Below are 24,767 nucleotides of genomic sequence, written 5' to 3'. Positions count from 1 at the left end.
TGATTAGATGTACCAACATTTGAGTCATTAATATTTATTATCATTATCTGTTATTGTTGGATTGTTCTCTTTGCCAGTATGAAGTGATCTTCTTTGTCTCTTCTGATTAATTTTGTCTTGAAATCTGCTCAGAGCCCCTACTCCTGCTTGTTTTATGGTTCCATGCACATGGTATATGTATTTCCACCCTTTCACTTTCAATCCACGCCTGGTTTTGTCTGTAAGGTGAGTCCCTTGCAAATAACATATAATTGGGTCTTATTTTTTTAATCCATTCTGCCAGCCTATGTTTTTTAATTGAAGAGTTGAGACCATTTACATTTAATGTTGTTATAGAGAGAAGTTTATTAATTCCTGTTATTTTGATTTATTTCTAATGTTTAATTTTGAACTGTTTCTCATTCACTTAACTACTCAAATGAGATTTGATCGTTTGTGAACTTTGGGGTTTGTTTTTTATTTCCTCTGTGTGGAGTATTTCTTCTAATAAATTCAGTAGTGCCAGTTTAGTAGTGAAGAAGTCTTTGAGTTTCTGCTTATCTTGGAATGTTTTATTTCTTCTTAGATTTTTGAAGAAGGCTTTGCTGGATATATAAATCTTGATTAATAGTTATTTTCTTTCGGGACTTGGAGTATATCCTTCCAAGTTCTTCTAGATTTTAGAGTGTCTTGAGTAATTGGAATTTATTCTCTTCAGACATTTAAAATTATATCCTTGATCTCTGTGTTAGGCATTTTAATTATATCGTGTTGTGGAGAAATTCTTTTTTTTAATCTTGTCTCCTCTATTTGAATGTCCATTTCATTCTCAAGGTTTAGGAGTTTTTCTGTTATTATTTTTCTAAAAAGATAAGCCATCCCATTAGCCTGCATCTCACAATCCTCTTCCATTCCAGTGATTCTTAAATTTGGTCTTTTGTTCTTGTTCTAGTTCTTGTATATTCTGGTCATAGTCACTTATTTTCTTTTCTTTGATACTCTCTGAATGTTCAAGGCAGCCACTTCTCTTCCAGTCCCAAGTTTCTCTCTTCAGCAAGGTCTACTTTACTAGAATAACTTTCAACTGAACATTTAATTTGATTTATTGTGTTTTTCACTTCCAAGATTTCTGTTTGGGTCTTTTCAATATCTCCATCTCTTTATTGAATTTCTCATTCATATTCTATACTGACTTTATCTTAATTCATTCATTTATTTTCTTCATCCTCTTGGAATTCATGGATCCTTTTTATAACCACTCTTTTGAATTCTTTATCTGGCATTTCATCCACTTTGATATCTTTGGGGTCTGTTGCTGGTGAATTATAAACTTTAGGAGTCATTGTGTTACCTTATTTTTTCACATTTCTTGTATTCCTGTGCTGGGTTTTATACATCTGTTGAGATGGATTTCTCTTCTACTTTTATGTGTGGACTATTTTATGGAACAGCCTTCTCTTGCCAAAGTGTCCTAGAGTAATCTAGATTAAGACACCCCTCCATAGGTGTGATATCCACAGTCTTTGTGCTAATTTTCTCTGTTTTTGAGAAGGAATGGATGTCTGTGAGTGGGCACTGAGGGCCAACTCCTAGCCATTCCTATTGGGAGCCTAGCCATTAATTGTAGTTTTTGTGTCTTATATTTTTTGTATTAAAGCATAGATGAAGTTTGAGTGTTATTAATCTATGTGTGGAACAACATGTGTTTTCTTTTAGCTGAGTTTAGTTCAGCAGCAGAGTCTCTACCCTGTGAACCTATAGTGTCCCTGTAGTTCCCAATACCTCACAGAAAAGGAAGACGCAAATAGTAGCAACAACCAATGTAAACAACATACAGCATTGAAATAAATAGTCGATGCCTACTATGACATCAACGACACTAATTATCACAAAAATAGGAAAGATGGGGTCAGTGATTGCCAAAACCAATAAACAACTGTGAACTAGATCAGGCATTAAGTAAACTGCAGGTGTCAACTATGTCATCCACAGCAGTAATAATTGCAACAACATGAATCATGGGGGCAGGAGATACATAAACCAAACAAATCTAAAAGATGGTAAAAATAGAGTACATTAAGAGAAAAGAAAATGTTATAGGAAGGTAGAAGGGAGTTCAGAATGTTTAAAATGTGAACAGAGAACACAGAACAGTAATGGTTTTAAAGAGGATAAAAATAGGAAAAAGCAATAGAAGAGAGAAAGAGAGAACAAGAGAATTTGGCTATTAGTGGAGGAAAAAGAGAGAAATAGAAAAAAACAAAAGAAACCAAAGAAACCAAAAACCCTAAAAGAAAAGAAAAGATTCCTAACAAAAAAAATGAAAGAATCATCTCAACTGTGGTGTACAAAAGAATCCACAAGAATAGATGGTCACTTCCTATGCCCAACTGTCCTTTCCATTCTTCTTGGGCTATATACTGAGCGGGGAGGGATAAAGGGATTGAGCATAGTCTAGAGGTTGTTAATGCCTTCATCTTTTTATTTTGCTCATTGAGCTGCATATTGGAGTGGGCTAAAACTGAAGCTGGTTGAAATAGCTCTCCACTTCCTTTCTCACCATAGAAGGTAGTAGGGAATGGGGAGTACTATTGATTGGAATTTTGCCTGGATAGACCAAATTGAAGCAATCCCAGGATGGAGCTGCTGCAGAGTTCTAAAAAGGAAAATTCCAGTGGCTGTGGCTTAGGTCCAGTCAGGCCCTAGGGACTTTGTTGGGTGATATCTGCTTTGGAAAAATTCGATCAACACGCTCCTAGGGCCTAGCAAATGCTGATCCCTGCTGGGAGTCTGAATCTCAGGAGACTCTCAAGAATTCGACTTGTGGGATAGGGAAGCCGATCCTCCACACATCTGCTGCCTGGGAACACAGCCTTCCCAAACTAAGTCCCTAAGTGTTTTCACACCTACCTGTTCAGATTCTTGACCTCCTTCAGCTGGTCACATGAGCTGCCAGACTCAAAGGGAAAGCAATCTGAATGCCCCTACATTTTTCTTGAATCCCCTTGAGTACAATCTTCTTTGTGCATGTTACACTCACATTCAGCTAGGCACACCCTAGGTAACATGTTAGGCACTTGCCAGGACAGTATGGCAACTCGCACTATGACCTCCCAGCTCCTGCAGCAGCAACTGCAGCATGGCCACGTCATGATGGCTCCCACCTCAGCCCTCAGCTTGCCAGTTGAGAGGTACAGAGTACTAGTTTGCTGTACAGCCTCTGGATCATCTAAGTTCAACTGCTTTTCTAATCTACAGAGTTTTTCCATGCCAAATCTCCCCATTTTGTTTCTCTCTCTTTTTATCCCTCCCCTCTGTCGTGAACCCGCTGAGCTCTAAGATATTCTTTCTTTTGTTTGTTTAATGCACCCAAATTCCTGAGTCTCTAAGACACTCTGCCCAATACTGAATTTTAGTGAACTCTCTCTTTCACCCACCTTGCTGAGAAGTATTCATACTGAATCCTGAGCCGCAGAGCCACTGGATGCAGCCTTCCTCTAATTTACCATCTTGAACCCCCATCTTGCCTCATTTTGTTTGTTCATTTCATTCATCCATTGAGCTAATGTGTATCCCCTTCTTCATCAGACAGAACTAACTGAGGCAAGGAGGCCCCATGTGAGCTCCTTATAAAAGTAGGAGGGAGAGTAAATGAACAGTTGGGGAAGCCATAGCCACAGGCTTGTAGGCTTTTGGATATTGGCAAAAACTGTTACTTACAAATACCCCTCCTGCATATATATTTTCCAAAGAAATTGTCAAACCATTTCATAAGGAGGTGTGTGTGACTAGCAAAGACATTCATATATATATATATTTTTTTTTTCTCTTTTTTCCTTCAAGTTGTGGTTTTGGGAGCCTGGGAGTTGGGGGCAACTTGAGAGTTCTTGATGGGGCTGCGATGATAAATAGGACGTGTGTGAGTAGTTAGTGGGTAAAGACTGGATGGAGGAAAGTAAGCAGATCCTGGGCTTCTGGATTCAGGAGTGATTGCAGTGCCTTTAACCAAAATCATGGTTCAGGAGGAGGGGCTGGGTGAGGAAGACAGCATGCTCATTGTTGACATGTGAGTATAAGTACCTACTGCATTCATGTGAACTGCCCAGAGACAGTAGCAGTGGTTAAGATCCTGGTCTCTGGTGTCAACTGTCTGGTCTTGAATCTGAGTCCCACCACTTAGTAGCTGCAGGCCTTTGGGCAAGTTTACCTCTCAGAGTCAAGTTCTCATATGCAAATTAGGAATCATAATAATTTCTACCCCAAAGAGTTGTTGGGGGGATAGAATTAAATAATGCTTATAAATGGCTAATCTGATCCTTCCATAGAGTGAATATTCAGTAAGTGGTATGTTATGATTAACACAAGTGGTGAAGATAAACATGACACAAGAATGGAAGATACTTGGCAGAAAAGTGGTTTTAGATATCATCAGTGCACGCACTATGGTTTAGGCATAATACTTGATGACATTGGTAAGTGTTCAGAGCAGAGGTGACAACTCAGATGCCTCAAGCCAGGCAACAAGTGGAGTGAGTAGATATGAGCACATTTATACATCGTGTGAATGGTGGGGACCCTGGAAATTGGAAACGCTGAATATCCCTGAAGATGGAAGCTTTAGATGGTTACTCTCGTGCCAAAATCGGGGCCTGTTTTGTTTTGGGTTTTGCTCTCCAAAGGAGCCAAAAATTTCTCAATGTTTAAATGTTGGCAACTAAATTCAGCTTAACAAATAAAAGGCACACGGGGTCAAACTGTGGCTTATTTGTTGCCAGACTATGATCACTGATGTAGAGAAGGAGGACTGAGAGTTCTGAGGAACTCCAGCACCAAAGGGGTGAACAGAGAAAAAGGAAGGGCAATGAAGACCAGGAAAGGCAGAGGACAGAGAGGAAGGGGAGGAAGTGAGGTCAACGAAGCCGAGGCAGAGGGGAGCTTCGGGGGGTCACCAACACCATCTAAGGCAGCACAGGGGTCAGCATGGCCAGACTGTGCCCCACGGCCCACTGCAGAGTGACCTCTTCCTGAGACAGCAGACATACCTACTACTAGGAAGAGGGGACATGATGCTCAAAGCCATGACCCCAGGGTTAGAAACGAGGTGAGAGGTCCTGAGGGAAGGGGGCTGTGACTCTGGGGACTTCCAGAGATCATCTCTTCAAAAGCAAAAATGGACTTCACAGCTCAGCCATCCCCTGGACATACTTCTGACGGGTAAAATTGGAGGCAGATAGGAAACCAGAAAACTCGTCTCATCCTCCCCGCACCAGGAGACCAGTTAACCAGAACTTGGAGAAGAGAAGGAAAAATAATAACTCCAACCCTCTAACCAGTACTGGATTCTGAGATCCTTTATTTGTTTTTATGTAAATATCAATACTTTTATTATTAATATCAATATTTATATTCTTTGAGAACCAAGAATGCACAAATACAAAGTTATGACTGAATAGGGGACCTGCCCAGTGTGCTCAAGAAGAAAGTATTGCCTTCCCTAGGATTAGAATATCATCAGCATTCTCTAGATAGAAAGTCACTAGCTAGACAACAACTGGGAGTACCAAGAAGGAAAAGGAAGATGTTTGGTTTGGCCAGGGCGGGGCAGAGTGGGAGCAGAAATATACTCCATACAGTAAAAGAGAAAGTTATGCCTCTTGAATACAGCAACTATATAACGAGCACACTTAGTATATGCATTCTCAGCTACATGAGCATAACATTCTAAACTGTTAGACATTACCTTTCCTGTCACTTAGCAAGAGGAAAGTAGGGTGCAGAAATGAGGAACTATTTGTCCAAGGTCGCTTAGCTAGTTAGTAACTAAGTCAAATCTAGAAGTCCTGCCTCCTGACTTGTCACTTAATTCTCTTTCCACAGATCTCTTCCACATCGTGAGTTCAGGGTTAATTATCTCTTTGAAGGACATGACTCGGAGGGCCTGGCACACAGAACAGATTTCGATGGGTGGCAGTTGGAGGTAAAGCTGGTGCCCAGCAGCAGTATCCCTGTGTGGCTGAAGGAGGCCAGCATGGAAAGAGCCAAGCAGGGGTCCTCACAGGGAGAGGCCCTGGTGTCCAGGACAACCAGCCACAGGACAACAGTGCTCGGCCTGGCCTAGGCACCGCACATTTCTGAGAAACACAGACAAAAATTCCAAACTTTAAAAAGTGGACATATATTTTTTTAAATACTACCTGTAGTCATAAACATTGCTTTTTAAAATATCACTTAATTTTGCATAATATAGTCAATGACAAAAAGTAAAATATACACAAAACACACACACAAAAATCTTCTGAGTAGGCAAATACAGCACAGAATATCTTGCTCAGAATAATTCATGTAGCAATTGACCCAGTTCCTGGGCTAGAGTGGACCCTCCATAAGTGTTTAGCCATGACCGTGACTCCATGAGTACCTTGGTGACCACTCAGAACTTGATTATTCTTACCTTACACACAAGTTGTATAGAATTTTTATTTAGCTTCTTTCTTAATAGCTTGAAGTAGAGGGATGGGAATATAGTTGGAGATAGGCACTTATGAAGAAATAGAAAAGCATCAGACAGGAAAAAGCCCAAATGGAACTGAGACCACTTAGTGTCAGGATGACAGTCTTTTGCCTTCCTAGAGGTCCTAGAGGTAACCACGTACTTCACACAGTACAGTTCCTGCAATGACACAGAATCATCCAGAAAGACTTTAGGGTACACTGTATCCCCTATTTAAAACAGCAGGGAAACATTCACTACATTTTTAAAAATTGCCAAAAATTACATTAATAAAAATTTTGACATAGAGAACTTGTGAATAATCTAGAAATTTGACATAAAAATCACAATGCCATATTCGTGGTTCATTATTTCAAGTTCAACGGGGATATGAAGATTTGGTAATGACCAATTATAGGTCCTTCTTGTTTCATTGTGAGATCATATGTAGCACTTAGTACTTCTGGACAGAGATGGTTGTTTTTCATAAGGTATAATTGCTTCTTAGTGCTGTTTGACATAAAACTGCATTTGATTGTAGTATTACTTCATTTTGGGGGGGCTGTGGGGGAGACCTAACAATGTGGCTTCTGTGTACACAGCGTGGTGCTGAGGAGGGATCTCAGCATGGCAGGAAGGTAAGGGTGCACTGCTTTGCTTGTCTATGGCAAAGAGAGGGGTTTCTTCCCCAGACCGTCCCAATCCTTACTGACTTTTACCCTGAGGTCCAGTTTATTGCTCTCCTATGAGATAAAGATAACTCTCACATTATTACACACTCCCTCCAGGGAAAAATCTCTCTTGGTTTCTCCTAACCATTGATTAGATTTTTCACAGCATAATATTCCCAAGATGGATCTTGGGAAGGGAGATTTCTATTACATATGTTTGGAAGCTGGAAAAGCTAAGTGGTAATGAAAAAAGTCCCAGAGTACATGGTATTTCTTAGACAGTTGTCTTCAAATCCCTCTTGAACTCCTCCAAGGAAAAGGGATGTAAGTAGTATGCAAACGGCCATCAGTTGAACGCTGGAGAGTTCATTTTGATTCCCAGGGATTGGTGAACACCACTTTTTGCAGATCATAAACCTCTCTTGGCTCCTCTTCATTTTGACAATGCCATACACATCTCAAATTTCCAGCAAATTGTAGCTAAGTGCTTTTTTCAGTGACTAAAGTTTATTTAAACAGTTACCTGACCGATCTGTCTGTAAGAAGCATTTGGTTTTTCATTTTCACAAAAGTTCCTAGTGGGCTGAAGGCAATCATGGGGGATGAGTTGGGTGATTTGAAGATGAGGGATAAATAAGGTTAATGGGGTACACACAGTACATTTTAAATATCCCTGAGTGAGGGGGTAGGGCAGGATCTGCTTCTGCTCACATCCCGTGTGGCTGAGCATGAAGAACTCCACTCACAAGGAAGAATCAGTGTCCTGCCACCCCCAGCTTGGTGTTCGTGCTGGTGCCTGGTTTGGGGTATGGCCATCAGATCCTCAGTGGGCACAGAACCCACCAGGATTTTGGTGGATGAGAATCAATTCCCCACCATTCACTGGGAGGCAGGAGGTATTGTGAGCACTCAGGTTCAGGTACACTTTGTCTTTGAAAGCCAAAGAGACCACCGTGACGAAGTTGACCTTCTTGTTGGTGCTCTGGATGGAGATTGGATTGTGGCCCTTCCGAAAGTAAAGGCTGACATTGACCTCCTGGGAGAAGTAGCCCTTCAGGGAGATGAGATAAAACCCATCACAGTTGATGATGATTGAGCTGTTTTCCACCTTCATGGTCTCAGCCTTTTCTGGTATAATGCGGAAAAATTTCTTCTCACACCCTGAAAAGGGCAGGGCTAGAATAAAAAATAGAGATACTTAAGCACTACATTACGCAACAACCTTCCAATACAACTAAAATCAAGTGAAGAGAAAGTGAAGGAAGACAGATATTTTTAAAGAGTGGAAGCAAGCACTGTGTTTCTACCCATGGGTTGGAATCCCCTTCCCCTGTGGAATGCAAGTAGAGGCAGAGCTAATCCCAGTTGCAGAGAGAGTCTCAGATGGGGCTGGGATTCCTGAGTTGAGGATTATAGAAATTGTCGTGGCTGACCTACTGCAGAAAAGGTGGCTTTGAGGTTTCCCAGATTTTTCAAAACTGCATGGAGTTGGCAGCTTCAGTCCTTCCTTGCTTGCTCAGGGGACAGACTATAGCACAGAGTGGCAGTGGTGCCCCTTGCCTTGGTCCTGCACATCTCTTCCTAGCTTCACTCAAAGCAATTGCTTTAATAGTTCCCTAGCCTCTCCCCACTGCCTGTGGGCATCAGACTTACTGACGGCATTTACCCCTGGCTTTGCCAGCAGCCAGTGAGGTTAGTCTGCAGCGAAGCACAGGAAGCCAGTGCAGGTTGAAGAGCTCCAGGACTCGGACTTGCTTCTCCCTTCCCCCTCCTATTGCTAATTTTTCCTGGAAGGTGACTTGGGAAGAGTTGTTGCCATACAAGAAAGAAAAGGAGGAGAAGGAGGAGGAATAGGAGCAGGAGAAGCTTTGGTAGTTTGTGTATGGGGCAATTCTAAGTGGAAACTAAAAAGCCTAAATTTGTTTTATTCCACGTCAGCCCAACAGCATGATGAATGGCCAGGCAACTACATCGTGGACACCTATTCTGGAGGATGTTCTTTAGTGATGGGAAAAAACATGTCTCCACTGCTGGCCACAATTTGGTAATTCTTGCCTTATATCAGTCCCAAGGGGCATACTTTGAATTGAAATAAACACCACTTATAGAGAGCAAAAGGTACTTCCCTTCAGCCTCAGAGAACTTCACAAGCCAATGAATTAATATAGAAACCAGTGGGGGTTGACTGTAATCATGGTGCTCTCCTGATAGTCAAAATATCACCTTTTCTTCATATCAGGGCCTTCCCCAACTCTCATTAAGGTAAAATCTTGTCCCAGAATAGAGCCAGCAAGTGATGTGTCCTAAGGTCAGACAGACTTGTAAAAGGTAAAGCCTTTGTCTCCTTAGCTGAAGCATGAGAATTATTCACCCTCAAGGGTCCCTGGAGGATAAAGTGAGGCCGGTGAAGTACAGAGACAAGTATGGATGTGGTGGCCAACCACTCCTCCCTGCTTCTTATGCACCTCTGTGTCCCTAATGAAAATCATATTCAGGTCCCAACAATCCTGGGATGTCACACTTCCCCAAGGAAAAGGATAGATCTTGTGAGGAAATTAAGAGGCTAAAGAGAAGATCCTTTCAAAAATATGGATCAGTTAAACTTTTGACAATACTTACCATTAAATTGTATTCTAATACTTTGAATTGAAGGATACTGCACCTAAGGGATGAAAAAGGATATATTTTAGGGGGATGAAAAGGGCATCAGAGCCAACGAAACAGAAACCCAGGAGCCTGTGGAGGGAAAGGCTTAACAAAGACTCGGTTTTTTCTGTGAGGGTTAGAGTTGGATTTTCTGCCTGTCTCTTGCTTTCCTATAGCATTTCTTAAGACAAGTCAGGATTACTCTGCTCTTTCATGCCAGCATTCGAGGTCTGTTCTCATTTCTGCCAAGCTCCTCTTTGGTGCACTGTTTTGGCTCACTGGGGCCCCAACTTCCCCTTTTAGATAACAGTACACTTACTAGTTCTCTTGTTAAGAAACCCATTCATAGACAGTCCCTCATGGAGAAGTTTGTGACCAATCAATCCATCATGACCACAGATTCCCAGAACCTGCTGAGAGCAAGTTCTGGAAACTTCTTGTGTGCTTTTCTTCCACTATAACACAGGAATCAGCACATCATGTTTGCAGGGGACACAGGCAATAAAATCTATTTTAATCCTTTAGAGTTCAATAGAATTAAATATAGCTTTTATTTTTTTAAACATTGCATCTTTTCCTTTTCTTCAACAGAGTGAAAAACCTAATGTGAACCATATCCACCCTCAGTGGCAAGAAAACAAGTGGAACCATGAGAAGAGGAAGCTTGGTAGATGGAGTGAATGTCCACAGTCATTTGGTGGTTAAAAAACAAAAGCTCAATAGGGAGCAAATCAAAAGTCTGTTAAGTGAAACTGTCAAAGGACAGAATCATACAGGAAGTATAGTGCCATGTGCGACGGAAAAGGAATATCACTTCCATGGGCATTGAAGGTATCTGGAAAAATGTAGGAGAAACTGGTGGCCAATGTTCCCTCTGGAGAAGGGAGCTGGAAGCCTGAGGCCAGGGGTAGTAGGGACCCTTGCTCTTCCTGGTCTACTTTATTTTCCTTCCTAAATTCCGTACCCTATGGTTGTATTTCCTACTAGAAGAGGAAAAAGAAGGCCTGTTGTCCTGCCAAGACAGCAGCTCTTCCCACAAGGTTATTTCTGGCAGGGTGTCCTGATGGAAGGTGTGGGAGACATTTGTTCTCATGCCCTGGGCAGTGGAATCCCTGCTTCCCACTCTCCTGGCAGACTACGGCCCGGTTGAGAGGATTCCAGAGGGGACTCCCCGCACAGACGAGGAACTCCCCTTTAAGTACAATCACAAGCCTCCCCCAACTGAGACCAACAGGCACCCAGGGAGGAGGGGCTGGGCCTCGGCACCAGTCTTCGTTCAATACTAAGCTGTGGAGAGAGGGGCTGACCTGGTGGAAGTGGGAGTCTTTGGCTCCCTCCCCTCTGTGTGCTGTTGTGACTCCCTTGTGCCCACACAGTGCTCTGGGTAAATAAACGTCCCCGCTGCTCTCTGCCTAGTGTGTGCCAGCTGCATGGCCATGTGTCAGGGTCAGAAGTGGCCTGTAACACAAGGAGCATGAGGCTCAGCGGGCAGCACCTGGGTTCAGGGCAGGTTCTGGGTCATTCTCGGCTGGTTTCATAAGGCTTATAGGTGTCAGTTTGTCTTCTTTAAAGATCACTAGAAGATTGTGAGCACCACTCAGTTCCCGTGATTTTAAAAGTTGCAATTCTATGTCAATTTTAATTTTAAAAAACATAAAACTTCCTCATTCACAAATTTACTCCAAGCTGTCTGATCTCAAAGCCCTTGTGATTTTTTTTTTTTTTTAATGGACATTGCAAAAGTCTCCTAAAGGTTCTCGAAAACCAAAGAAATTTCCCGGCTTTTGAAGTGCCCTGATGTTACGCGGTGCTAGTGACCAAGAGGGCATCCTCGGGGACTGAGAAGCTGAAGAGGCCGCGAGGGAAGCACACGTGGCTGCCGCCCTTGGGTTGATCTACTGGAACTCCAGACTCAGACATCCTGTTCCCTCTCCTGAGAAGGTCACCAAGGGGTAGCCATTTGCATATTCTCAGAAGTCTCTAACAAGCATCAAAACCAACAGTTCAGACAAGTTGTAAGGTAGAAAAAGGAGCCCCTCCCCTTCCTCCCTGCACATCCTCCATCTCTCTCTGTGACCTGCACACACTGGTGGTCCCACTACCCATAGTCACCACACACTGCCCAAGTCAGCGCCCTCTGCAGCCTGGCTCCAGTCTTCTTGTCTTATGAGCTTTCTGTGTCTTATGATCAAGCCACTGAGTCACTCTGATCTCCTTGCCCTTGGATAGAGAGCCCAGTGGAGTAGGACAAAGAGTGTATGCAGTAGAGTCAAATTCACTTCAATTATGACTTCTCTAGCTTTGAAATTTGGAAAAGATATACACCATTTCTTAGCATTGGCTTTCACGTATGGGAAAAGAAGTCATAATGCCATTACGGGAATGTTCTAGGAGATCACTGTTAGGTTTAAATAGAATAACTTATATCCAGCAGATTGCCTGGCTCATGATAAACATTGAAAAAATACTTGCTATCTTGTTCTCTCTTCCAAAACAATCCTTTCACCTATCTCTGCTCATCAAAATCTAACACCTGCAGACCTACATCAAATCCTTGTTTTTTGGTATCTGTACTCCCATACCAAGTATTTAAAATCACCTTATTCATACAGATGTTTATAGAAGCTTTGTTCATAACTGTCAAAACTTGGATATAGCCAGATGTCCTTCAGTAAGTGAATGGATAGGGCTGACGTTGTAGCTCAGTGGTAGAGTGCTTGCCTAGTATCCATGAGGCACTGGGTTGGATCCTCAGCACCACATAAAAATAAATAAACAAAATAAAGCCATTGTGTCCATCTACAGCTTTAAAAAAATTTTTTAAAAATAAGTGAATGGACAAACTGGAACAGTCAGAGAAAGAAATGTTATTTTCAGCACTAGAAAGAAATGAGCTTTCAGGCCATGAAAGACATGGAGGAATCTTAAATCTGTATCACTGTGTGAAAGAAGCCAATCTGAGAAGGCTGTATACTGTATGATTCTAAGGATATGCCATTCTGGAAAAAACAAAACTATGGAAACTAAAAGATCCCTGGTTTCCCAGGGTTAGGAGCTAGGGAGGCACAAATTGGTAGTGCATAGAGATTTTTAGGGCAGATTTCATTCTGTATGAAACTATAATGATGGGTATATGTCATATACCCAAACTCCCAGAATACGCACAACCCCAAGAATGGACCCTACTGTTAAAGAAAAAAAAATCACTCTATTGACTTATAGTATCACTACCCAGTATAAGTTTCATCTCTCCTTCTGAACATATTTAGCTGTGTGACCTGGGGAAAACTGCATTTACCTTGCCGATATTTACTTTCATCATCTGCAAATAAAAACAGTAAAGATCCACTGTCTCAGAAGATTGTCATGAAGATTAAATGAGCTTCAAATATGTGAATGCCCAGCACCTGGCATGGACTATTGTAAGGAGTTAAGAAATGTCACCTGTTATTTCAGAATATCCAGAAGTGTTCCTCAACCAATCCCAGCTTTTTCTGTATAGTTGAGGTTAGCAAAATCATGACTTGGGCTCTGATTAGGCATTACTGTCATGGCAAGGGGCAGCAAGCTCATGAAAAGTGTAAACGACTGTAAGCTGGTGAGAGAAGAGTCACAAGTAGACCCTTCCTGGCTCTTCATCCTGTGAGTGCTGGGCTGTCCGAGAAGCTATATGGAAGAGTCTGGTGTCGGTATTTATCTAGCAGCCTCTACTCTATTCACAAGAAAGTGATAATTTGTTTAAAGAGCTCATCTTTGAGAGTGTGAGCCTCCAAGTCTGACTCACTAGGATGTGGCTTGGGGCTGTCGATCTTATACTCATTTGTCATTTGTCTGGTAGAGGGATGCCATCAAATATGAAACCAGGAAGTGGGCTCTGCTTCACCCTGTTGCCAGGCCACCAAGTCAATATCCTGGGGGAGAGGGGTTGAGGTGTGAGTCAGCAGAGGACAGTGGAGGAAACAGTGGCTGCTCACCCTACCCCACCACCTCCCCTGAGATGGACCAGTTCCTACCCTCTCCTTGGGCTTTGTGTTTAATCAGAGGAGACCTGAGAGGTCATAAAAACACTACCCCCACAGGCTTGCAGATATGTCTCAAGGTCCCTCCAAAGAGGAAAGTGGAACTTTCCACTCTCACCAGGATGAGAGCATAGACTCCCATCCTGGTGGATGTAGTGGACACTCCACAAAACAGCCTGTAACAAAGGACGGGTCCCACTTTGGATGGAGGAAGTTCAGAACCCCACCCAGAGAAAGGAATAGAAGTTCTTTGATCAAGGAGTCTTCCATATTCAAGTAAAACTATCCCCAAAGTTACACTTTTAGAGACAAAGATATGTGGCTTTGAAAACCTTGCTGAACCAACAGTTTACTGGGATGTAATAAGCCCAGAGAGAAGCCATGTTAATTGCCATCCAAAGCCACCTGTCTCCATGCCTACCCCTGACCATCACTGCCAGCACCTTTCCCTGCAGCTTCACCTTTAACCTCCACCTTTGTCCCCCGCCCCCCCACACACACACACACAGACAGGTTGGGTGACATACTAATAACCTGCTCCCACCATTTCCCTCTTTCTGTCAAGTCTGAGTAATAGCTACATGTGTCTCCCCTCAGAGAGACACTCCTCCTCTCTCAGGGAACATGAACCATGGTCTCATTGTCCCTGATACTTGGCAAATGATCGTTCCCAAGAGTGAGAACAGATATTCTGATTAATATCAAAATCATTCAAAGACATCCTTGGAACATAAATCTCTGCAAAATTATGTGATTGACCTAATACATTACCTCTTTATGTCCTCCAAGGGAAGATTTTCTTATACCTGAGTTTCCCACTCCACCTTGACCAGGGAAGCCCTGAAGTTCACCAAAACATTCCTGAGCCTCCCTTCCTCACCTCATGGATCAAGGCTCACACCAGCTTAGTGTCTAGGAAATGAAGGGCAGGTTTCCAGTGTGCCCACTGTATCAGCACACCTCCTACCACACTTCAGAAGTGATGACACTCGGTAAATAAGCATTTGCTGACCACAGGGGAGTTTAGCCAGGGACTGCAGGATCACATAATATCTGGCAGGGCTTTTGAAACTGTCCTATTTATCTTCAAGTACAAGGGGGGGAGCAGAGTTATTATAGTCAATACCTTTCTACTTGAGATCACTCATTCCCCGTCTCATTGCATTATGAAAGGAGAAATTATCACCTTAAGAAGGCAAGTGTGGGCTGGAGATGTGGCTCAAGCGGTTGTGTGCTCGCCTAGCATGCGTGAGGCACTAGGTTCGAACCTCAGCATCACATAAAATAAAATAAAGATGTGTCCACCGAAAACTAAAAGATAAATATTAAAAAAAAATTCTCTCTCTCTCTCTCTCTCTCTCTCTCTCTCTCTTAAAAAAAATGAAGAAGAAGAAGAAGGCAAGTTCTGAGGGCGGACGGGGCATTGGGCTGACAGGAGGGAGTCCTGCGTTCTGTTGGTGACCTAGAACAAGTCCCTTCCCTGCTCAGTTCCAATATCCCCATCCAGTGTCCACTCTCCAGTTAAATAAAGTACCCAAGGACATTTCCAACTCAGAAATTAGGCAAATCCCATATTCAAAAGATAAATCTCAAGAGACTGAACAGAAGATCTCTTCAACACAACCGACCTCTGCATGACACGAACCGCAGGCCCTCCTCCCGGGTGGCTCCTGGGACAGCTGCAGAACATGGAGGTCATGCCTAGTGGTGTGTGCAGTGAAGCACGTGGCCCCCAGGCACGCTCTGACATAGATCAAGAGCGTGGCTAGCAGAGTTATCACAGCAGAGCCGCGGGATGAGAGGGTGGTGGCAAGGATGGCCACAGCATTTCAAGCTAAAGCTCTCCAGTAATTAAGGGAAGAGAAGCCCAAGGCCGAGGGCCAGAGGAAGGGTGCTCACAGACCTGCAGTTGAGAAACTGGGTGTTGGAGCTGGCAGGAGCTTGGATGAGACTTGTCACTGAAGAACTCTACCCTACTTGCCTGCCAGCGCTTATCCCCACTCCTCCTACTGCTTATTTAACTGCCTTCTTTTCCCCCAAAGGTACAAACTCTGGCAGGACAAGATGACCCCATCTAGCGTCCTCTCTGTGTTCTCAGTGCCTGACTCGTGACTGATGATCCAAACTTTGTTGAAGAAGTACATGAATGAATGACTTTCAGTGGGCTAGTGTCCCCAGAATTCAGGTCCACCTAGAATTCAGAATGTGACCTTATTTGAAAATAGAATATTTATGAATGTAATTAGTCAATGTTATGGTTTAGGAATTAGATATATCCCCAAAGCTCATGTGTGAGACAATGCAAGAAGGTATGGAGGTGAAATGATCGGGACATGAAAGCCGTAACCTGAGTCCCCTGATGAGGATTGACTGAGTGGTAACTGCAGGCAGGTGGGGTGTGCTGGAGGAGGCAGGTCATTGGGAGCATGACTTTGGGGTATGTATTTGGTCTCTGGTGAGTGGAACAGCCTCTCTGCTTCCTCATTATCAAGTCCTGAGCTTCTTTCCTTCACCACACTCTTCTGCCATGATGTTCTGCCTCACCTCAGGCAGGCCAAGAGCAATGGAGTTGGCCATCTATGGACTGAGACCTTTAAAACCATAAGTCCCCCCAAAACCTCTTCCTCTGCTAATTGTTCTTGTCAGGTCTTTTGGTTACAGCAGCAAAAAAAAAGCTGATTGAAACATGAGGTTGGGAGTCAGGGTGGATCCTAAGTCCAAACTGACTAGTACCCCTAAGAGAAGAGGAGCGGACACACAGGGTCCACACAGGGGAGAAGTACATGGAGGATGGAGTAGAGCTTAGGGTGCTGCAGCTGCAAGTCAAAGAACAGAGGCTGGGACGAAGCAAGGAAGGTTCTTTCCCAGGGCAGTGAGGGGACATGGCCCTTCCGACACTTGGATTTAGATTTCTACCCTCCCGTGCTGAGAGAGCTACTGTATGAAGTCCCACACACTGAGATGATTCTTACAGAAGCCATAGGAAATCACTGCATGGTTGAGTAGGTATTTGGATACAATGTAATAATCACACTACCGTTAAGTAAGTAGAGACCGCATAATACAATCCCCTTACTGTTTTAAAAAAAGAAAAAGATGAAAGCAAACATGGGCACACTTCAATCACTTTATAAAAATATGCTATAAGGTATACGGAATTGTTAAAGCTTCATTAATCATGTTACTGACATTTGTGTAAGTACTTTTAAATCTCTATTTAAAAAGAGTCTTTTTTCCTTTTGTGATATTGCATAAATCCTCTATTTTTCTTCAAAAGCAACAATGTCAGGGAAAAAAAAGAATTTATTTATTTATTTGTTTATTTATTTATTTATTTAAAGAAAATGAATCTTTAAAAGAGCCAACCAACACCCTTAAAGCTCAGAGTTATGGAGTCATGATCAAGGAGCTTAGACCTGGCCTTGATTTCTAACCCCGACCCCGTCTGTGTAAACCTAGTCAAGTCTCTATGCCTCAAACTTTCCCAGCATAAGACAGCAAACAAACATCTGTCCTCTCTTCCTCCACCGTCAAAATAAAGAAGTGAGGACAGAAGTAGGAAAAGCTCTGCCAACATGAGTAGCTGTCACTGCAAGGAGTGCTCAGCCTCCAGGCGTTGCCCCCCACGCCCCCACCCCACCACCACCCCACCACCACCCCACCCCAGAAGAGCTTTGAGAGCCAGCCCTCTTTAGGCCAGAACAAGGGCTAGATTAATGCCAGTAGGGGCTTGGAAACCAAAATCATTAAGCACTCAACGCACATAATTCAAAATACATTTTATATTACTAAATAATAAAAGACATTTTACAATTTATAACTCAACAAGGGTTTTAAAATTTATTTGGTGACTTTTTAAGTGTCTCTTTACAACCTTTTGTAATATCATTGTCAGGCCCTCCTGATCTTCACCGGCTTCACTGGCTTTCTAGGCTCTGACTCCGGCTGCCTGCAGGAAAGCCCAGTGCCAAGCCTACGTCACTTAAGCTCCCAGCAGCCCTCAGTCGGCACCTATAAGATACAGTATTTAAGGACCAAAGGTTTCCCATCCTCAAGTTCTTATTAAATAAGCAAGGGAAGAATTAAAGAGGGACTCTTTCTGTCAGCCAGCATGTCTTCTTAAATAGTGCTTGTATGTCACCAGAGCTAGATAAATCTGTACAAATCAACACACCTACCGTGCATTTCCAAATGAAACTTCTACTGAAAAAAAAAAAATTTTAGTTATGCCAACCATATCCTCAGTGTTTCTAGTACTGTGAACCAGATCACATGTCTCTTGTAAATACAATTTTCTGCTGGATTTGGCAGCCAAGTCCTTGGAGAATTGCAGGAAATATTATTAAAGTGAAGGGTAACGGAATCTTCCAGGCCCGGGTGCTCCAAGTGTGTGATTTTAGATCTCTGGACCACTTTCAACCAGTCACTGAACCTCATAACCCCAGCATGAGGACCGTGATGACCACCTTGGCATTCCCAAAGCTCACAGCAGCCACATTCCAGGGCTGGAAATCATTAAACTGGTTGGTGTTAGGGACTTTACCCAGGGACTCAAAGCTAAAAGTCTGGAATGAACCAGAGTCTTCTGGTTCCTGGTCCAGTGTACTCTGTTACACTCAATGACTCTCCCTAAAATCTGAGGTGTTTTGTATTTTTACATAAGAAAGTGTTTTAGTCTCTTCATTTGAAAAGATGTGGCTCTCAAAAGCACGGGGAACTACAAACAGAATAGAAGGCATGGGATGGTGGAGAGTTCAGTTTCAGTCCAGCTCTACCCTGAGCTTCATCTGTGACTGTGGGGAAATAACCTTGCCCCTTCCCAACTCAGGTTGGGGTCCTCTTGTTTTCCTGTCTCTCGTTTAATAGTAATAACAACACTGTAACCACACACTCCAAAGGATTAATGGTCATTTTCCATAAATGAAGAGTCCCCGAAAGGGGGGAAGCTGCAGGCCCTCTGACAGCGAAGGGCACAAGACAGTTAACAGAAGCAGAACTGGAAGGACAGGGGCCGCCCCTTGGCAGGGTGGGTCTGCTCGGTACCAGTAGCCAGGGGTGAGGTCAAAGCAGAGAAGAGGAAGATGACATCCCTAGATCAGAACCAGGAGACTCTTTGCTCACTTCCCAATTCTCCTCTGTGGCGTGTCCCCCTGTGACACTCTCCAACATAATCCCCATCCAAATGATTCCATCCTGTTTTGAGTACTGGGTCAGAACATCTAAATTTTAGAAAACAGCATCACCTTGTAAACAGTGAACACTACTAGTCCGCCTGGAGTTGTTCACCCTCCTCGACACAGATGAGCACCTGACTCCCTGAGAAAACAGTTTTCGTCTCAATTCCAGGAGAAGGCAGGCCGGCCCTACCGCGCAGGATGGTTCGTTTTACTGTGGTGCCCCCTAGTGCCAGAAGACATCAGACTCACTTTCTATATTTGCCAGTAAGTGGACCACATGAAAGAAGCAAAATTTGGAGAAGCAAGGATTTTCGTAATTGTTCCTGCATTTTCTTTGGCATAAAAGAGAATAAAGTGCGTTCACTTAGGGCGATTCACGAGATTCCGAATGGGTAGGCCATTCTCAGCAACTTGCTGCTCCTGCCTAGAAAGCCTGCAGCCTCCTGCCTGCCCACCCTGTGCCTCTCACCTGAGGACTTCTGCTCCTCCTTCCAACATCAGCGGAAGCATCCTCCACCCACAGTGTTCCTGGGTGGGTCCCTCCTCCCTCCTCTATTCCTCCTGTTGTCCCTTGAGTATGTCTCCAGATGTCTGACACTCTTGGCCCCAACTTGAATCTTAACTATCGGGTCAAAGAGTTCAAAAACCTTCTCCGATGAGTTTGTCTCCAAAGCCTCAAATAGCACCTGGTACAAGTGAACAGTTGGTGGGATGAGTGTGGGAAAAGGTACCTTAAATAATAATAGGAGGAACCCTAGCACAGGAGTGAGGAGTTTGGGTTAATTAACTAGTTTAGTGATCATGAGCAATTCACCTACCCTCTCTGGGTTTCTGTGGTTTTTTGTTTGTTTGTTTGTTTCTGTTTGTTTGTTTTATCTGTAAATAGACAATGTCTAATAACTGCTCAAATAGCTAATGATTCTGTGCCTTTTCATTAATACCTCCCTTAGGAATCTCAAAATACTTTATGATGAATCAGCTTGCCACTTCTGGGTTTGTTTTTTTTTTTTTTTTTAATTCTCAAAGAGCTGCTTATGAAGAGCAAATTAAATTTACATTCAAAATTATTTCATTTACATGTCTGTCCTAAAAAAAAAAGGATTTCTAAAAAAAATGTTAGATTACATGCAGCTATTTAAACTGAGCTAATCTGAGACACGGTTTTTAAGGGAAATTCTTCTTTCTCTTTTTAAATGATAAAAAGAAAGGTGGAAGTTATAGCCTGAAACTTCATTAAGAAACTGTGAATTTTAATTCTGACTCTGACTGATTCAGAACTGTCTGACTTATGTTCAAGAACCTCTGCTTCTGTTTCTCCAGCAGAAACAAATGATAAGACTGTCGACCTTTGACAGTGGAATTTGCTAAGGAATTATAACTAAATGTACCTGCACTTGAAATGAACTTTGAAAAGTGACAAATATTTGAAGAGGCAAGCTACATCATCCCTGGAACACTCAGACAAAATTTACCAAAGCTTCTCATAGGCCAGCTTTTCTTCTGCCCCGACCCCAGCTGAAGTTCCAGGTAAGACTAGAAGCCTGACCTTTAAGTGGCAGCCCCAGTATGATCTCCAATGTGTGCTTGTTTTGGTGACAGAGCATTCAGTTTTATAACTTGTGGGTCTTCCTCTAGGGCCTTCACTTATTTCTTCTTTCTAAACCAGGTATTTAGCTAACTCAGAATAGACTATTTAGATAAGTACAGGGAATATAAATTAAGTGTAGAAAAGTGTATTCCTGCTGATTTTATTTTCCCCAGTCCCTTCCTAAGAGCCAGGAAATCTCTAAGCTCAGACACAAAAATCTGTTAACTCAAGCTTTGTATTTCTCAAAATTCTCACGCCCATTCTATGGATGTAATCAACATACTCAGGATATTGAGCTGACAGAGGTCTTTCTTACTGATCTTCCAGCCCTACTTCCTCTGCTACAGGTGAGAAGATCAAGGTCCCAAAAGGGAAGTGAACTGTGAGGAGTGGGTAAGGCAAGAGGGATCTTTGTTCCGGCATCTCAAAAACAACAAGTTCTGCTTTTCATGTGTGTAATAAAATTTAACCCAGAGATGAGAAACGGGTCGATAAAGTTGATTGAAGGGGAGGGTGACTGCCAAGTGGAGTTAGAAGCTGTGTCTGTATTTCTACAGAGCCATGCATGTAGGCAATGGTTTTCTAAGGCTAAAAATCAAATATAAGAAATCAGGGGGAAAGTACGATTGTTTTCCAAATATTTTTCTCCTGCAATTGAAGAAAAGATTCAGTTTAACTGGGTGAATGAGGAGCATTGCAGCCTCAGTTGGCCTCCAATGCACACGGCACACCCCTGGAGCAGTGGGTCTCAGGAAAGAGAGGTGTGGTCTGCATCCCACCACCACTTACCCGGCTCCCAGCCAGAAGGCCAGACATCCATGTGGGGTTTTAAAAGGTTATCAGTCTGTAACACTTTTCTTAGGGCTACTCTACAACTCTCTCTCTCTCTCTCTCTCTCTCTCTCTCTCTCTCTCTCTCTTTTTCTCTCTCCCCTCCCCCTTCCCCCCCCCCACAGCAGCCATTGCTGCTGCCACCAATACTATTCCAACAAGTTCCAGGCAAAACCCACACAACCTGTCTACGCTCTCCTCCCCATGCTGACATATATGAGATTAAATGTAAGAACCCATGTGCTGTTCCAGTTCCTTTAACAGTTTTAAAAAATAAAATAAAAATAAATCACATTAACTAAAACAGTCTAGCTAGAAAAATGGAAAAAGAAATTTAAGTCAATGTTACATGAAGAATTTCAAATATCTGAGCAAAAAAAAAGGGTAAAAAAAAAAAATCTCTATCCAGAATATATGGGATCCTGTTTCTTGAGCAAACCACTCATACCACCTACGTAGTTGCTTCCATTTCTACCCCAGAACTACGGGAGCTACTTCTCTCACAGAGCTGTTCACCTGAGACCCAGTGGCCTGGAAACCAGCTGTCGGTCTGCTTCCCAGTTCTGACCCAGAGCTGCTGAGTGGCTTGTAAAAAGGGCCTCTCTTCTTCTCAGGGTTCCCAGGCCGCGCTGACAGTTCCAGGTGGCCCCAGACCCAGCAGGCTCGACATGTATGCTTCACCTTGATGTCCCCTGCCCAGAGCCCTGGTACAACTGGCCAGCCTTGCCTGGGCCACACGTCCTGTCTTCACCATGCCACAGAGTAAGGAAACGCACAGCTCTGCGGTTGTTTAAAAAGCACTCGGGGCTCCCAGACCTGGTGAATGCACTCAGCGGTTCTATTTTTAGCTACCCTGTTTGCTTTCTTCTCAGAAGAGCCTAATTCCGGTCTGTGTCTTGGGTGCCCTGCCATGGACACACTCTCTCCCCAAAGCACCTACTTTAATTTCACCCCGAGGGCTGTGCACGGAGGGAGAAGTGAATGTGGGGTGGGGGTGGGGGGAGAACAGGTGTGCTGGCTGTGTCACACCAGCCACAGTTCTAGAATTTGAAGTCACGAGCCCTCTCCGAGGTTCAGCAGTCATCAACTCACATGCTCCCACCGACCACTGAAAATCCCCGTTTCCTGTGGGCAGAGACAAGCCCGGGCATTTACTGGGACTGCTCGTCCTGCTTTAATGTGGCAGCCAGTCTCTGACATGGCCATCAACATGCAGGTCCCTCACTGTCACATATGACTATAATGCACTAATAAGCCAAATAAATAAGAAAAGATTCCTATTGCCTGCCCTTCACCGGGAAGACTTTCACCACCCAAAGCAACCATCCAGGGAAATAAGAATTGTCAGACCAGCCCCACAGAGGAAGCTGGGGAGACTCTAGGCTTCACACCTGCCATGAAGAACACTCTAAAGACCTAATAATATTTGTATATCTGAATAAATAAATAAGAAAAAATGATGTGACCCAAGGGGAGCATGGAATGAGAGTAAAGAGCGGGGGAAATGGAAGAAGGTGTCAAGTGAGGAGGATGCTGAGGACCCCCACTGCATGATGTGCTCCACCAAGTGGGAAAAGACGAAACCATGTCTCCGCACAGCGTAGGTAGACGGGCAGAGACAGTCTGGGAGGGACAACACTGGATCCGATCTTTGGGATGAAGGTGTGGGCATACAGGCAAACACACATGCATGCATGCATTGCTGCCCTTAAAATGCAAGGTCAGCTGTTTGAAAGAACTTAATCTGGAAACCTTCAGCCTGTTTTAAAAAGCAAATTTTTGAGTGCCTGCAGAATTTATGACTATGATAGAAAAGTAGAACTGGTCTCTTTCTTCTTTCTTTTTACATCAATTCCCTCATCAGACACATTTTTATCAGGATGGATAAACCAAGTGTGGGAATCAGTGACTCAGCTTCAAAGTGACAGCTCATGCAGGAAGACTAGGATCCTTGCACTGCAGAGAAAGGAACAAACCTAGAAGTGGCGCCTCTGCCCCATCTCCACTGTGCCCTACCCCTGCCACCGCTAAAAGGAAGGAAGGAAGGAAGGAAGGAAAGGAGAGACGGGGGGTGTCTGACCACACCTTACGACCACTTGGTGGTGAGGGGACACAACAGTTTTGGCATCAGCAACTGCTGCTACTGCAGCTGCCACCAGCAGAGCCCAAGGGGGAAATGCCTGGTGGCGCATCTTACCTGAGGAGCAGAGCGGTACAGGCAGATGAAGGTGAGGCACAGGAACAGCCCCAGCCCCTGGGCCACGAAGGCCACCAGCAATAGCTTGTTCCTCTGGCATCTTGACCGTAGTGTGTTTCCTACACTCTCATCCAGGGGTTGAACCCCTTCCATCTCCACAATCTGGAAGCAGGGAGGATGCAGATGTGGCCCAGAGGAACTGGGGGAAGACTGGCACCTTCCCCACAAGGGAGGAGAAGAAGGCCACAGAAAGCTCTCACCCAGAAGATAGACCCTGGTCCCGGGGCCAGAGAGGAAAGGCGATTGAAAGAGCAGAGGGGACTCGCTCAGTTTTAACTTTGCAACTTTGCAAGCAGGCGGGGGAACTTCTTTGTGACTAATCTGAATTTCCCCTTTACTTTCTTTCTTTCTTTTTTTTTTTTTCCTCAGGGCTAACAGGGAGTTGTTTTTGTGGCATTCCAGTTCTGATTTGAGTGACTGTGAGATGACAGTCATAGAAGTGTGCTATTTTCTTAATTTCTCATTGCACTAGTTACCAATTTGTGGGTCACTTGATAAAGATAAAGATCATCATCCGTTGATACAGGAGCTCACAGATCCCTTCTCTCAACGTGTCTTAAATCATATGAAAGACTCAAGGAAAATGTCAGGCTAAGATACTTCTCTCTATTATGTAACAGAACACTGAGCCCATTTTAGGGATTCAGAACATTCTTGAAATGAAAAAGACAACAAAGAAAATAGGAAGGTGGATCATATAGAAATAAAGGAGTAAGACCCTTCAGTTAAGTAGGCCAATACATTAAAATAAAGAAGTCAGTATTTATTGAGCATCTATGTGGTGTCAGATACTTCGCTGGATGATCCTATCATTTTTTTCTTACTATGTCCTTTCAGGCAAATTCAATAGACACAGTTAATTTTTTGCATACCAGAAAAGAAGCAGAAGAATATCCTGGGTTTCTTCCCTCCCTCCACTTTGTATTTCCCATATGTCATTTTTGCAGGAGGGAACAAAAGTATAGATTCAAATTACCCTTCAAGGTTATTTCATTTTTTAGGCTATGGCTAGACTCAGAACTTGGAAAGTAAAAATATCCTAGCAATAGACTCCTCTTAGCCCTTATCGCTAAAATAAACAGTGAAATGAAATAAGCAATAAAATTATGT

The 24,767-nt window shown here is 43.4% G+C and overlaps 1 protein-coding gene across 1 annotated transcript; it reads right to left on the bottom strand.

The window, feature by feature from the left end:
• Nucleotides 1–5,411: 5,411 nt before the first annotated feature.
• On the bottom strand, nucleotides 5,412–23,750 carry TNFSF4 (TNF superfamily member 4; the record flags this gene model as incomplete). The annotated part of the gene is made up of 3 exons (XM_081299775.1): nucleotides 5,412–8,316; nucleotides 9,760–9,802; nucleotides 23,598–23,750. 3 exons carry the CDS (start codon nucleotides 23,748–23,750, stop codon nucleotides 7,964–7,966), a joined length of 549 nt encoding a protein of 182 aa, XP_081155901.1. The 3' UTR covers nucleotides 5,412–7,963.
• Nucleotides 23,751–24,767: the final 1,017 nt, after the last annotated feature.

Source organism: Spermophilus citellus, assembly GCF_964194105.1.
Source record: "Spermophilus citellus genome assembly, chromosome: 6".
Taxonomy (NCBI): domain Eukaryota; kingdom Metazoa; phylum Chordata; class Mammalia; order Rodentia; family Sciuridae; genus Spermophilus; species Spermophilus citellus.
The sequence above is the reverse complement of the archived record's forward strand: the minus strand, read 5'-3'. Positions and strand labels throughout refer to the sequence as shown.